This window comes from Canis aureus, chromosome 5 (assembly GCF_053574225.1).
Source record: "Canis aureus isolate CA01 chromosome 5, VMU_Caureus_v.1.0, whole genome shotgun sequence".
NCBI classification, from domain to species: Eukaryota; Metazoa; Chordata; class Mammalia; order Carnivora; family Canidae; genus Canis; species Canis aureus.
The window spans coordinates 5,536,377-5,552,537 of record NC_135615.1 but is presented as its reverse complement, the minus strand read 5'-3'; the positions used below and the strand labels follow the sequence as shown (position 1 = coordinate 5,552,537).

Sequence of the window (16,161 nt, the reverse complement as noted above, 5' to 3'; positions counted from 1 at the left end):
TGTTCTTATAATGTCTTGTTTTAAACCTGCCATGATATATTTGACTCTAGATATTGCCTGTTAGATTTTTCAGTTGATAGTATATGATTGTTCAGGGGTGGACTGTGCCATCAGCTTGCAATCTCATCTTGTAATGAGAAAACCAGAAGCTCTAGTGTTTATCCACAGTAGTAATTAATTCAATGGGCAATCGTGAGCAAACTTGATTTAATAGTAATCTTGTATTTTATATTGTAGTTATATGTAGATATTTTTCATCCTTTTAACACTCAGAAGATTCCAACTTTTTTTTTACTAACTTCTAGTTAACTACAAAGTATTTCAGATAAAGAATATTATTCTTTCTCTTTTTCAGTTGCTCATGATTGAGAATCAGGATTCTGTAGATCTTCTCCTTTAGGACCTACTGACGAATCAAATGTAAATCAAGATCTAGTACTGCAAGCATCACGAGAATATGTAGAGATTTTGAATAGAAAGTATATGATCTGAAAGCTATATAGTAAAAGTTTATTACCTAGATGTTTAATATAACATTTTAATTGTTTCCCAGTAAATATCTGATGTACAAAAAATCTTTATTAAAGGAAATGTTGTTATATCGTGTGTAATGAAAGTTTATATATTATTTTAAGCTATGTTTCTTGGCATCTGATTAAATTTAAGCATATTTTCTACATGGAAACCAGCATTATTGAGTTTTACAGGCTCCAATCTGCCCAAGTAGATCGGACCAAGTTGTTGATAATGTTTTGGGGCTGGTAATTGGTAGTTGTTTTTTTTTTTTTTGTATTTTCTATGTTTTATTACTAGACATATGGATTTAGACACACATCATTTTGATATACTGCTGCTAAAGCTATCACCAATGTTTGTATGTATTTCAATTTTTATAGTGCCATAAACCCTGTGTATAATTTCAATTTTAAATACTTATTATTCATAGTTCTTTCCTCATGGTGAAAAAGATTTGCCTAAGGCTTTTTATCTTTTCTTTTTTTTTTTAATTTACTTTTTGAGAAGAGTCTTAAAATTAGAGAAAAGAAAAAATAGAGAAAACGACCTTTTCCCTCCAGAATGGTTTGAAAGTAAATTGTTAATTTGTGCTCAATTCCTGTGGCCCCTATATCCTGCAAGTCAGTACATTCCACATAGCTACCGTACAACCCTGCCAATCAGAAAATCAACACTAATACAATTGTCCCTTGAATAATGTGGAGCTTAGGGGGGCACTGATCCTCTGTGTAAAAATCTGTGAACTTTTGACTCCCCAGGCACTTAACTACTACTAATCTACTGTTGACCAGAATATTGTACCAAAACAGTCAATTAACCTATTTTTTGTGTGTTATATGTATTCCATTCTATATTCTCCTTATAAAGTAAGCTAGAGAAAAATGTTATTAAGAAAAATCAGAAGAGGGTAGCCCGGGTGGCTCAGCGGTTTAGCGCCGCCTTCAGCCCGGGTGTGATGCTGGAGACCCGGGATCAAGTCCCACATCAGGCTCCCTGCATGGAGCCTGCTTCTCCCTCTGCCTGTGTCTCTGCCTCTCTCTCTCTCTCTCTCTCTCTGCCTCTTATGAATAAATAAAATCTTTTAAAAAAAGATAAGAAGGAAGAGAAAATACATTTACAGTACTGTGTTTTTTAAAAATTGGCATATAAGTACACCCATTCAAACTATGTTAGGTATACATTATGTTTTTAAATTTAAATTCAATTTCCCAACATTTAGAAGGGTCATCGTTTTCAGATAAAGTTTTCGATAATTCATCAGTTGCATGTAACACCAAGTGCTCATCACGTCACATGCCCTCCTTCATGACCATCACTGATTTACCCCATCCCCCCATTCACTTCCCTTTCAGCAACCTTCAGTATGTTTTCTGGAGTTGAGTCTCTCATGGTTTGTCTTCCTCTCTGATTTTTCCCCATTCAGTTTCCCCTCCTTGCACTATTTCTTATATTCCACCTATGAGGGAGACCATATGATCATTGTCTTTCTCCAGTTGACTTGTTTCACTCAGCCTGATACCCTCTAGTTCCATGCCCATTGATGTAAGTGGTAGGTTTTCATCCTTTCTGACGTCTGAGTAATATTCCATTTTGTATGTATATCACATCTTTTTTTTTAAAAGAATTCATCTATTTACTCATGAGAGAGAGAGAGAGGCAGAGACACAGGCAGGGGGAGAAGCAAACTCCATTCAGGGAGCCGGACATGGGACTCTTCCCGGATCCCAGGATCATGCCCTGAGCCAAAGGCAGACACTCAACCGCTGAGCCACCCAGGGGTCCCATACCACATCTTCTTTATCCATTCCTCTGTTGAAGGACATCTTGGCTCCTTCCACAGTTTGGGTATTGTGGATATTGCTACCATAAACATTGAGGTGCAGGTGCCCCTTCATTTCACTACATTTGTATCTATGGGGTAAATACCCAGTTGTGCAATTGCTACGTCAACTATCCCCTCTATCATCTAAACCTCATATTCTGGGCAGCCCCGGTGGCGCAGTGGTTTAGCACCGCCTGCAGCTCAAGGTGTGATCCTGGAGACCGGGGATCGAGTCCCACATCAGGCTCCTTTCATAGCATGGAGCCTGCTTCTCCCTCTGTCTGTGTCTCTGCATCTCTCTCTCTCTCTCTCTCTCTCTCTCTCTGTGTGTGTGTGTCTCATGAATAAATAAAATCTTCTAAAAAAATAAAATAAACCTCATATTCTTTTAAAGCTCTGACATTTGTCTGTAGTATCCTTTATAGCAAGGAAGGTCCTATTCAAAACCATGTACTGAACTAAGATGTTGTGTTTCTTAGTCTCTTTCAGTTTAGAACAGTTCCTTAGTCTTTCCATTGATTTTTGTGACTTTTAATCCTTTGAAGAGTTCATTCCAGTAACGTAGAATGTCTTTTCAGTGTGGGTTTTTCTTACGTATCTTATGTTTCCTTATGATAAAATTAAGATTATATTTATATACATATACATATATGTATTTTAGCAAGAGCACAACTGAACTGGTCCTCTACTCTTCTCATTGCATCATATCACGTGACCTACAGTTTTGATTTGTCCCATGGTTGGTGACGTTGATCGCTGGAGTAGTATCTTCAGTTTTCTTCCCCAGAATGTTAACTTTGCACTTTACAATTAGTATTTTATGGAGAAGTACTTTGAGATATATAAAAACCTCCTTTCTGAGATACCCTGTACCAGGCCACTTCTGCAGATGATGTGCCTCACTTACAGGCTCTGAAAACCCATGCTGGGCTGTTCTTTCCCTGTGTGGATGCCTCCTGAACCTTTGAAGTCTGTGATACCTCATCCTAAGTTACTCACCTTTCAGAGATGCTATGTCTTGAACTCTAAGACTGTTCAGGTGGCACTCCTACATTTATGCCTTCCCAATTCTGTGCCAGGCTCCAATACCTCCCTCTGGGACACCACCGCTCCTTGTTTCTGTTCCTGTGCTTTTGGACTGAAATCTTTGGGAACGGAAAGGATAAAGGGGGAAAGGGCTCCATAGGTCTTTTATAATCAATTTATGAAGCTTTACAATGCAAAGATTTGGATTGGGATTGCATTGAATCTATAAATATTTTGAAGGGAAGAGACATTTATAATACTGAGTTTTCCAAACAATATTTTAATTGCTCTACTCTCAGTGTTTAAAAAAATTTCTTATAAAGATCCTGCAAGATATATTTTAGATTTATTTTCAGTTATTTGATACTTTTGATCCTATTTTAAATTATTTTTAAAAATCAACTTCATTTCCTGTTTATAGCTTATAGAAATAAAAATACTTTGCATATTGAGCTTCTATCAGCTCAGCTATCTTTTTTTAAGATTTATTTATTTATGATAGATGTAGAGAGAGAGAGAAAGAGAGAGGCAGAGACACAAGAGGAGGGAGAAGCAGGCTCCATGCCGGGAGCCCAATGCAAGACTTGGGCTTGCAAGATGCTGGGACTCCAGGATCATGCCCTGGGACAAAGGCTGGTGCCAAACCGCTGAGCCACCCAGGGATCCCCAGGATCAGCTATCTTGATAAACTATCTTACTATTTCTCATAGTTCTGGAGTCTAGGAAGTCCAAAATCAAGGCACTGACAGATTAGTGTCCAGTGAGGGTCTGCTTCCTGGTTCATGAGTGCCTGTCTTCCTCCTATGTCTTCATAAGGGACAGGGTCAAGGGAGCTCACTCCAGCCTCCTTTAGAAGGGCACTAATCTCAAATCAGGAGGACTACACCTTCATGACTTAATCACTTACCAAAGGCATCACCTCCAAATATCATCACATTGAACACTAAGACTTAAAACCTGAGTTTGGAGGAGTGGGTATAGAAATATTCAGTGTAGAGCAAGGCTGTTCCTTGTTCTTGGCCATATAGACTTCACAATATGGGTGCTTGCAATATGGTTCACAATAATCTCTTGTGATACTTGTATATCTGTGGCATCAGTTCTTTTATCTCCTATTTTATTTTATTTTATTTTATTTTATTTTATGGAGTTAAAAGTTTTTTCTACTTGAGTATAGTTAACCCGTTACAGTAGTTTCAGGTGTACAGCATAGGCATTCGGTTTCTGTATGCATTATACTATGCTCACCACAAATGTAGCATCCATGGATTTTTTTAAGCCACTTTTAAAATAAAAAGGATTTTACTTAAGAGAGCACAAGGAATTCGGCCTGAGATTTAAAGAGAAAACAGCTGGAATGCTACAGTGAAAAGAGTTTTCACTTCTATCAAAGTAGGAAGACGGAAAAAATGAAAAGCATCCAAGGGGGAGGAGGCCCCGCAAAGAGCCTGGCTCAGACCTGGCGGCAAGTGACCCCAGTACAGGAAAGGCCAGTCCCAGAGATGCAGGTTTACCAATCTTCCCGGAAGGAAAGGCACTTGCAGGGAGTTCGGGCAGGATCCCAGGATGGGCAGGGATGCCCTCAGGCTCCCAGGGGCACTAACAGAGGAACTGCGCCCCAAGGGAGAGGGCGCCACATACTATGGGCCGAGCTCCCTAAAGGGCTGCAGCATGCGCCCGGAGGGGCCAGGAGCGGCTCAGGCGGCGGCTCCGCTTCGAGGGGGCTGCATGGCCCAGGAGCGTGATTCCACCGGCACAGGCCCCAGATCCCAGGGCACCAGGGGAAGCAGCCCAGGATCTGGCACTCCCCCCGGGACAGGTGGAAGCCGAGAGAACACACGGCAGTAAGGAGGCTCCTGCTCTGGGTGCAGCCCGCCTGTGGAGCACCCAGGCCCCTTCGGACTGGGAGCTGTGGTAATTACTGCGGGAGCTGACTCCAGGGCTGGAGACCTGGCCGCCGCCACTGTTGTTCCTCCTACTGTCACTTTTTACCAGGGACTCAGGAGGGGCCTCATAGGATAAACAGCTCCCACTGAGCCCTGCACCTGGCAGGGGGCTGGGCAGCTCCCCCAGGTGCACACACCTCTGAGAATCAGCATTGCTTGTAGAAGCAGGCCCATGCCCCAGAAGACCAGCTGGAAGGACAGGGAAAGCAAGTTCTTGACCAAAGCAGTGCTGGAAACTAACAGGGGAAGTCGAGGGATTTACAATATATAGAATCAGAGGATACTCCCTCTTGTTTTTTGTTTTCTGTTTCCGCCTCCCCCCCCCCTTTTTTTTCTCTCTCTATCTTTCTCCTTTTTCCAGTACAACTTGTTTCTGGCCACTCTGCACTGAGAAAAATGACTAGAAGGAAAAATTCACCACAAAGGAAAGAATCAGAAACATCCTCTCTCCCATAGAGTTACAAAGTTTGGAATACAATTCAAATTCAGAAAGCCAATTCAGAAACACAATTCTAAACCTACTGGTGGCTCTAGAAATAAGGATAAGGGATTTAAGATACTTCATGACTGCAGAATTGAGATCTCATCAGCCTGAAATTAAAAATCAATTAAATGAGATGCAATCCAAACTGGAGGTCCTAACAATGAGGGTTAACGAGGTAGAAGAACCAGTGAGTGACATACAAGACAAGTTGATGGCAAGGAAGGAAGCTGAGGAAAAAAGAAAAAAAAAAAGATCACGAGGAAAGGTTAAGGGAAATAAATGACAGCCTCAGCAGGAAAAAATCTACGTTTAATTGGGGTTCCAGAGGGCACCGACAGAGACAGAGGACCAGAAGGTGTATTTGGACAAATCATAGCTGAGAACTTCCCTTACTTGGGAAGGGAAACAGGCATTCAGATACAGGAGATAGATTCCCCCCCACCCCTGCCCTGGGGAAATGAATAAAAACCACTCAACACCTCGACCTTTAATAGTAAAACTTACAAATTCCAAAGATAAAGAGAAGATCCTTAAAGCAGCAAGAGACAAGAAATCCCTAACGCTTATGAGCAGAAGTATTAGAATAACAGCAGAGCTCGCCACAGAGGCCTGGCAGGCCAGAAAGTGCTGGCAGGATATAGTCAGGGTCCTAAATGAGAAGAACCTGCAGCCAAGAATACTCTATCGAGCAGGAGCTCATTCAGAATAGGAGAGAGAAAGAGCTTCCAAGATAGGCAGAAACTGAAAGAATATGATGAGCACCAAACCAGCTCTGCAAGAAATATTAAGGGGGACTCAGTAAAAGAAAGAGGTAGTCCAAGGAAACAATCCACAAAAACAGGAACTGAATAGGTATCATGATGACACTAAATTCATATCTTTCAATAGTAATTCTGAACGTGAATGGGCTTAATGACCCCATCAAAAGGTGTAGGGTTTCTGACTGGATAAAAAAGCAGGCCCCATCTACTTGCTGTCTACAAGAGACTCATTTTAGACGTAAGGTCACCTACAACCTGAAAATAAAAGGTTGTGGAACAATTTGCCATTCAAATGGTCCTCAAACGACAGCAGGGGTAGCCATCCTTATATGAGATGAATTAGTTTATCCCAAAGACTGTAGTAAGAGATGAACAGTGACACTATATCATACTTAAAGGATCTATACTAGAAAGGACCTAACAATCATAAATATATATGCACCTAATGTGGGTGCTGCCAAGTATATCAATCAGGTAGTAACCAATGTTAAGACATACTTAGATAATAATACACTTATACTTGGTGAGTTGAACACAGCGCTTTCTATAATCAACAGATCTTCGAAGCACAACATCTCCAAAGAAACGAGTGTTAAATGATACACTGGACCAGATGGATTTCACAGATATTTATAGAATCCTACATCCAAACACAACTGAATACACATTCTTCCCAAATGCACATGGAACTTTCTCCAGAATAGGCCACATACTGGGTCACCAATCAAGTCTTAACCGATACCAAAACATTGGGATTGTCCCCTGCATATTTTCAGACCATAATACTTTGAAATTAGAACGAAATCACAAGAAGTAGTTTGGATGGATTTCAAACAGGTGGAGGTTAAGGACCATCTACTAAAATATGAAAGGGTCAACCAGGAAATTAGAGAAGAATTAAAAAGATTTGTGGAAACTAGTGAGAATGAAGATACAACCATTCAAAATCTTTGGGATAGAGCAAAAGGAGTCATGAGGGGGAAATACATCACAATACAAGCATCCGTCTCAAAACTGGAAAAAACTCAAATACAAAAGCTAACCTTGCACCTAAAGGAGCTGGAGAGAAACAGCAAATGAAACCTTCACCCAGCAGAAGATGACAACAAAGATTCGAGCAGAACTCAATGAAATAGAGACCAGAAGAACTGTGGAGCAGATCAACAAAACCAGAAGTTGGTTCTTTGAAAGAATTAATAAGATAGATAAACCATTAGCCAGCCTTATTAAAAAGAAGAGAGAGAAGACTCAAATTAATAAAATAATGAACGAGAAAGGAGAGATCACCATCAATACCAAGGAAATACAAACGATGTTAAAAACTTACGCCAATGAATTAGGCAATCTAGAAGAAATGGACGCATTTCTGGAAAACCACAAACTACCAAAACTAGAACTGGAAGAAATAGACAACCTGAACAGGCCAATAACCAGGGAGGAAACTGAAGCAGTCATCAAAACCCTCCCAAGACACAAAAGTCCAGGGCCAGATGGCCTCCCAGGGGAATTCTATCAATACTTTAAGAAGAAACCATACCTATCCTACCAAAGCTGTTCGGAAAGATAGAAAGAGATGGAGTACTTCCAAACTCATTTTATGAGGCCTGCATCACCTTAATTCCAAAACCAGACAAAGACCCCACAAAAAGGAAAATTATAGATCAATATCCCTGATGAACACAGATGCAAAAATTCTCAACAAGACAGTAACCAATAGGCTCCAACAATACATTAAAAAGATTATTCACCATGACCCAGTGGGATTTATCCCCGGGATACAAGAATAATGTCATGAAAATACTTTGTATGATACTATATTGACAAATAGATTTTACCACACATTCTTCCAAACCCACAGAATGTATAACACCAAGAGTGGATCATAATATAAACTATGGACCTTGAGTAATAATGATGTATCAGTGTCGATTCATCAGTTCTGACAAGTGCCCCCCTCCCCTGCCCGCTGGAAAATCTTGACGTAAGAGAGGCTCTCTCTCTGTCTCTCTGTCTCTCTGTGTGTGTGTGTGTGTGTGTGTGTGTTTTGGGTGAGACAGGTATGTGGGAAATCTCTACTTTTTCCTCAACTTTTCTGTGACTCAAAAACTGCTCTGGAAAAAAAAAAAGCCCTAATAATTAATTAGTTGAGCTGCAGAAGAAAAGTCTGAGCTAGCAGAGGTTAGTTCATGAGGTTTAAGGAAAGAAACTATCTCTATGACATAAAAGTGCAAGGTGAAGCAGCAAGTGCTGATGCAGAAGCTGCAGCAAGGTATCCAGAAGTTGTAGCAAAGAGAATTAATGAAGGCAGCCACACTGAACCGCAGATTTTCAATGTAGATTAAACAGCCTCATAGTGGACGTTAGGACTTTCATAGCTAGAGAGAAGTCAATGTCTGGCCTTAAAGCATCAAAGGACAGGCTGACTCTCTAAGTTAGGGGCTAATGTAGCTGATGACTTTAAGCCAAAGCCAATGCTCATTTACTGTTATGAAATTCCTAGGGCCCTTCAGAATTATGCTAAATCCCTTCTATCTGTGCTCTATAAATGGAACTGCAAAGCCTAGATGACCGTACATATATTTATGACATGGTTTCTTGAATGTTTTAAGTCCACTGTTGAACTGACTGCTCAGAAAAAAAAAGATTCGTTTCAAAATATGACTGCCCACTAACAACGCACCTGGGCACCCAAGGGCTTTGACAGAGAGGTACAGTGAGATTAATGCTGTTTTTCTACCTCTAATACAACATCCATTCTGCAGCCCATGGATCAAGTGGTCATTTTCAACTTTCAAGGCTTAATATTTAAGAAACACATTTCATACAGCTATAGATGCCATAGATACTGATTTCTCTGATGGATGTGGGAAAAGTCCATTGAAAGCCTTCTGGAAAGGACTGACCACGCTAAATGCTATTAAGAACATTTGTGATTCGTGAGAAGCATTCAAAATATCAACAGAAATAGGAATTTGGAAGAAGTTGACTCTAAACCCCAGGGATGACTTTGAGGGGCTCAAGACTTCAGTGGAGGAAATAACTGCAAATGGGGTGGAAACAGCAGGAGAACTAGAATTAGAGGTAGAACCTGAAGATGTGACTGAACTGCTGCAATCTCATAATAGAACTTGGATGAAATAAGTCAGTTAGATAAAGATCAATACCATATCATTTCACTTATATGTGGAATTTAAGAAATAAGACAGATGAACATAGGGGAAGGGAAGACAAAAAAGAGAAGCAAACCACAGGAGACTCTTATCTACAGAGAACAAACTAATGGTTTCTGGAGGGGAGATGGGCGAACAGGGTGATGAGCATTAAGGGGTGCATTTGTGATGAGCACATGATGTTATACATTAGTAAGGAATCACTGTACTCTACTCCTGAAACCAATATTGCACCACATACTAACCAACTAGAATTTAAGCAAAAACTTAAAAATTTTTAAAAGTACTAATGCCAAAAATGATGGCTTTAAAAGTGGGGGGAAAAAAACCTCAACCGATAGTGAGTTGCTTCTTATGGATGAAAAAAGAATATGATTTCTTGAGACGCAACCTATTCCTACTCCTGGGAAAGAATCTGTAAAGACTGTTGAAATGGCAATAAGGGATTCAGAATATTACATAAACTTAGTTGATAAAGCAGCAGCAAGGTTTGAGAAGACTGACTCCAATTTTGAAAGAGGTTGTACTGCGGGTAAGATGCTATCAAATAGCACCATATCCTACAGAGAACTGTTCATGAAAGGAAGAGCCAATTGATGTAGCAAATTTCATTGCTGTCTGATTTTAGCAAATTGGCACAGCTACTCCAACCTTCAGTGACTACCAGATGCGGACTTTAAAATAACTGTGATTGGGCAGCCCCGGTGATGCAGCGGTTTGGTGCCGCCTGCAGCCTGGGGTGTGATCCTGGAGACCTGGGATCAAGTCCCACATCGGGCTCCCTGCGGGGAGCCTGCTTCTACCTCTGCCTGTGTCTCTGCCTCTCTCTCCCTCTGTGTTTCTCATGAATAAATAAATGAATTCTATTAAAAAAAAGTCTCTTTTCTTACTTCTCTCTTTTTATTTTCTCTTCAAATATATTCATCTCTTTTGTTTCTTAAATTCCACATAAGTGAGATCATACAGTATTTGTCTTTCTCAGACTGACTTATTTCCCTTAGCATTATATTCTCCAACTCTGTCCATAGCATGACAGATGGCAACATTTCATTCTTTTTCATGGCTGAGTAATATTTCTCGCTCTGTGTGTGTGTGTGTGTGTGTGTGCACGCGCACGCACACATACACACACACACACACCCCCAACACCTTCTTTATCCATTAATCCGTTGATGGACGTTCGGGCTTTGTCCATAGTTTGGCTTTTGTTGATAATACTGCAACAAACATTGGGGAGCATGTGCCCTTTGTGATCACTGCATCTGTATCTTTGGGGCAAAAACTCAGTAGTGCAGTTTCTGGGTCATAGGGTAGCTCTATTTTTAACTTCTTGAGGACCCTCTGCATTGTTTTCCACAGTGGCTGCACAAGCCTGCGTTACCACCTACAGTGGAAAAAGACTCCCCTTTCTCCACATCCTCACCAACATCTGCCATTTCCTGATTTGTTCATTTTAGCCATTTTGACAGGTATGAGGTAAGTAGCTCATTGTGGTTTTGATTTGCGTTTCCTTGATGCTGGGTGATGTTGAGTGTCTTAACATGGCTGTTAATTAGCATATTTACACCACTGATATTTAACATGATCCTGAGTATAGTTAGATCAATATCTACCATATTGGTTACTGTTGTCTGTTATTGCCCTTGTTCTTTGTTTATTTTTATGTCTTCCAGTGTTTTCCTGCTTCCTTTGGTTTTAATTCAACATTTTGTGATTGCATTTTCTCTCCCTCCTTAGTATCTAGATTATGCTTCTTTTCTTATTTTTTAAAGAGTTTGCAGGATGCATTTATAAAGAATCCGAGTGCCCTCACAGGCTTCACACACAATACACATTCCTCAGAACAGAGTATTCTCAATTCCTCCTTCTCATGCCGTAGGGCCCTCATCTCACTTACTCATAAGCTGTGATCGCTGAGTACTTGGTTGCTGGTTTTTGAGCAAACCATTGTCTGTTGGGTCAATTAGGAATTCAAAAATTGTTTTATTTCACTTTTCTTTACTCATTTTCTTTTTTTAATAATAAATTTATTTTTTATTGGTGTTCAATTTGCCAACATACAGAATAACACCCAATGCTCATCCCATCGAGTGCCCCCCTCAGTGCCCATCACCCATTCACCCCCACTCTGGATAGTACATGTATTTTAGAGTAACTTTATTATAGATTCCAATGGTAAATTGGAACATATTAACGTTGAGAATTGAGAATTAATTTTGAGACTTGAATTTGAGAATTTGAACTATTGAAATTTAGGGAGCCTTTCTGAATCTTAATTACATGTATGAAGAAACAACCTGAGGATTAATTGTGAGAACAGGTGCGAGAATATCCAGTGTACCGTTTTGTGTAAATATTTGCATATGACTTTTCTTTTATGGAATTAGCCCGTGGCACTTATTTCAAGCAAAGGATTGGCATTATGCATGGAGGAACCCACTTTCTGTGATCATTTATTATTTATTTATTTTTAAAGATTTTATTCATTTATTCATGAGAGACACACAGAGAGGCAGAGACACAGGCAGAGAGAGAGAGAAGCGGGCTCCCCACGGATGTGGGACTTGATCCCAAAATTCCGGGATCATGCTCTGAGCCAAAGGCAGAAGCTCAACTACTGAGCTGCCAAGGTGTCCCTCTGTGATCATTTAAATTTAGATCTGCACATCACTTTCCATTCATGTCATGCTATGTTCTAACTCTTCTCCAAAGAGTTATTTATAATAGAAACTACCTATGGCTGCTTGTTTAAGACAGGTGACACACATACAGTCTTCTTTCACTATTGTTGTTACCGGTTTCCCTATATTTCCAGAGAGAGCTATCCACCTTCAAGGGAGTGGACATTTTTATGAACATTCTGTGCAGTGACTGTTGTTATGTTTTGAAATAGCAAAGAGATATTTCTCTAATTTCATGAGTTGGTTGAAGGCTATTAAGATTCTATTGATTAAAACTAAAAAGCCACCATCTTAACCAAGTGATCAAACTTATCTGACCCATAATTGGATCCAAGTAATAGCATGCACCTCCTGGCTGATCACTAAGAAGGGCACAATATCATCTCTGTAGTAATCCACCAAATAAAGTTTGTCTTTAATTCAATCTTGAAGAAACAAGCAGAAAAAATTCCATTGAGGAACATCGTAGCTGGCTTAGACTCTTCAAAAAAAAAAAAAAAAAGACTGGTCTATTTTAGATTAAGGAGACAATAGTGATATGAAAAATGAATGATTCTTTATTGGATAGCAGATTTTGAGGGGAAAGGAGGTTCTATAAGGGCTGTAAGAAACAATTTTGTGGGAAACAGAAATATGAAGAGGGCTTATATGATAGATAATAATTTCACATTAAGGTAAAAATTCTTGGGAGTGAAAATAGAACAGCTTTATGGGAGAATGTCCTGTTCTTTGAAGATATGTGCTGAATAATCAAGAGGGGAAGTGTCATGTCTGCCACTTCCTTTTAAGTGTTTTAGTGAAACTGTGTGTGTGTGTGTGGGTGATATATAGAGGGAAAATGATATAAGCAGATGTAGCAAAATATTGACACTGGTGAATATAGGAAAAGGAACCTGTGGTGTTTACAGTAATGTCCTTGTAATATTTTCAAAGACTTGAAAGTTTTCAAAATAAAATGCTGGGTAATGAAACAAATACCAGGTTTACATTTATGTATGAATACTTCTCAAGAGAAGAATGTTAACTCTAGTAAGATGAAAGAAATATGATCGAGAATGATTTTTGGTTTACGTATCCATCTATTTGGTCAACCAAAAAAATCACAATTATCCTTCATTATTCTTTCCTGATCTTACTCTGACATTCTATTTATCAGCAATCCCATCCACTCTCCCTTGACAGCAGTTACATCGCCTCCCTCTCTACTGCTACCACCTTAGCCCAATCTCCACCATCATAGGTACCCTGGTAATAGAGGTGACTCACCTGGAAGCTTCCCCTCCTGCCCTCCCTCGATCCACTCTCCCAAAAGCAGTTAGAGTAAATTTTTAAAATTATAAATTAAATCATGCTCCCTACCTCTGCTTATAACTCTCTGATGGCTTCTAATCCCACTTAGAAAAATAAAGTTCAAATTCCTATCTCCATGACCAGTCTTCTACCTCCATCCCTGACCTCTGCTCAGGAGGAGCTTTTCCTTTCTGGCCTCGCTGTCCCTCCACTATTCTAAACTTCTTCCTGCCCAAGTTTCCCTGTCTCTACCTGGAGTGCTCCGTCTCTTCTTTGTGACATAGCTGGTCCCTTCTTGTCCTTCATAGCTCAGTTCAAATGGCACCTCCTCTGTGAGGCTTCCTGTAACTCTCCAAACTAAAGTAGTGCTCAGTCTCTCATCCGCACATTGCCTAGCCTTCTTCCTCTGAATTTTACATATTATTATCTGTCATTTTATATTTTTGTTTATTGTCCGTCTTCATGAAACTTATGGAGCTTCACAAGAACAGGCATACTGTTGGCCTTGTTTGCTGCTGTACTTTTAGCCACTCAAGCAGTACCTGCTACATTTAGATGCTCTAGAATTGTTGAATGAACTAAAGAAAAGGTAACAGTCTATAAATTACTGTGGAGGTATATCAGGAAGAGGCTAGCCAGAAACACAGAATCCATGCTAGTTATTAAAACAAAAAGGAATGTGTTTCAGGGGATCGTGTCCAGGGGTGACGAACTGAGAAGCCAAGCAAGCTCCGTGAGATTATTAGCCACCATCACCCCTAGACTGGGGGCAAATGGAAGAAGTTATGCAGCTGAAGCTCCAGAAAGGTGTCGACTGAAACTGAAACTACAGAGAAGCATATTACTGATAGAGAAGCCTCCGAAGGCAGGGAAGAAGGAGGGGATAACCTATATATTCCTTTTCTTTGCTGTCTAGTCTCTGCTCAGTTGGAACCCAGGCAGAAGCTAGCAGACCCAAGAACTTGGGAAGCATAATCTGTGTACCAGGTCCCCTCCCTAACAGGCGGCAGGATGGGGGGCAAGGTTGGAATGAGGGCAGACTGAGCAGATCCCTCCTGGAGCAGGAACCTCTCATTGGGATGCCTGGGTGGCCCAGCGGTTGAGTGTCAGCCTTTGGCTCAGGTCGTGATCCTGGGGTCCCAGGATCGAGTCCTGCATCAGGCTCCCTTCAGGGAGCCTGCTTCTCTCTGTGCCTGTGTCTCTGCCTCTCTCTGTGTCTCTCATGAATAGATAAATAAAATCTTTAAAAAAAAAAAGGAACCTGTCATTGAATGAGAAAAATAAAAACCCATCCCAAAGCATTTATTCTTTTTTTTTTCGCCTTTTTTTTAAAGATTTTATTTATTTATTCATGATACAGAGAGAGAGAGGGAGAGAGGCAGACACACAGGCAGAGGGAGAAGCAGGCACCATGCCGGGAGCCCAACGCGGGACTTGATCCCCGGTTTCCAGGATCACGCCCTGGGCCAAAGGCAGGCGCTGAACCACTGTGCAACCCAGGGATCCCCTAAAGCATTTATTCCTTATCAGTGAAGGACGAGTTCTATTTAGGGGATCGGGATTGCTTGAGAATATCCAAAACATCTGGTAACAGAAAAAAAAATAGACTATTTATTGTGGTCTTTTTCTGGGTGAACTGTTGACCCCTTGTTTTAATTTTTTAGCTATTTCAACTGTCTGGAGGTTAGCAAAAATTGTGTTACCTTACTATTAAAACATAAATAATATATTTTAAATCCTGTGTTTCCTGACTTGAAAGATACTGAGTAGTGTTCTGGCCCACATCTTTCTGGATTTTTAAGTATACACATTATTAGAAAGTAAAAATCACCAAAACATGCTTAATCATAAATTGCATTGATCCCAATCCACTTAAACTCTAGAATTCCTTAAAATTTGCAAAGATAGGAATCAGCAATTGAAGGAGGCCATGTCTATCTGGTCAATTGTGTCCTTGAAGCCACTGGCCCAACTGTGAGGTTGTGAAAGCAAGCCAGCTTGTGGACCTGCAGCTCCTTCTAGCAGGGTCAACCAGTTCTCCTCTTCCCACTCTTCCTCTACATGCCTGTCGTTTTATTTATCTTCCTGTTCCCTTCAGATGCAATAGGGATAGGAAGTACAATATCTCAGTACCTCCTCATGCCTCTGTCCTTCTCAAAATATCATGAAAGAAAACACAAAACAGAAAATATCCCAGATAACAGCTGTCCTAAGGGAAGCTACACTTCTACAAAATGAAAGTAAATGACTTTATATTTTGGTATATAAATATACCTGTGATGTTATATGGAACAGGCAAAGATTCTACTTAGGGTTCTAATCCCCCTAAGCTCATTAAGTAAGGGAAGAGGGAGGTTAGAGGAGGCACTGTTCAAAGGGTATGTCAATGTTCTTTTAAAAGTAATGGGTTGGACATATAAATCATAGGAGTAATGTTGTACAAAATAGTGAATGAAATATTTATA

The 16,161-nt window shown here is 40.2% G+C and overlaps 1 protein-coding gene across 10 annotated transcripts in view; it reads left to right on the top strand.

Annotated features, from left to right (window-relative positions):
• LOC144313630 (ankyrin repeat domain-containing protein 26-like) overlaps positions 1-16,161 on the top strand; it is a 110,112-nt gene that overhangs the window by 84,884 nt on the left and 9,067 nt on the right. For 2 of the 10 annotated variants that reach the window (XM_077896671.1, XM_077896670.1), the window contains one exon: positions 356-599. The exons of 7 other annotated variants lie outside the window; for them this stretch is intronic. In XM_077896671.1, coding sequence (XP_077752797.1) covers positions 356-400 — 45 coding nt within the window. In that variant the 3' untranslated portion in view covers positions 401-599. Of the gene's footprint in view, positions 1-355; positions 600-11,084; positions 11,202-16,161 lie in introns of those variants that run through there. One more of the 10 variants, XM_077896669.1, reaches the window with a different exon arrangement.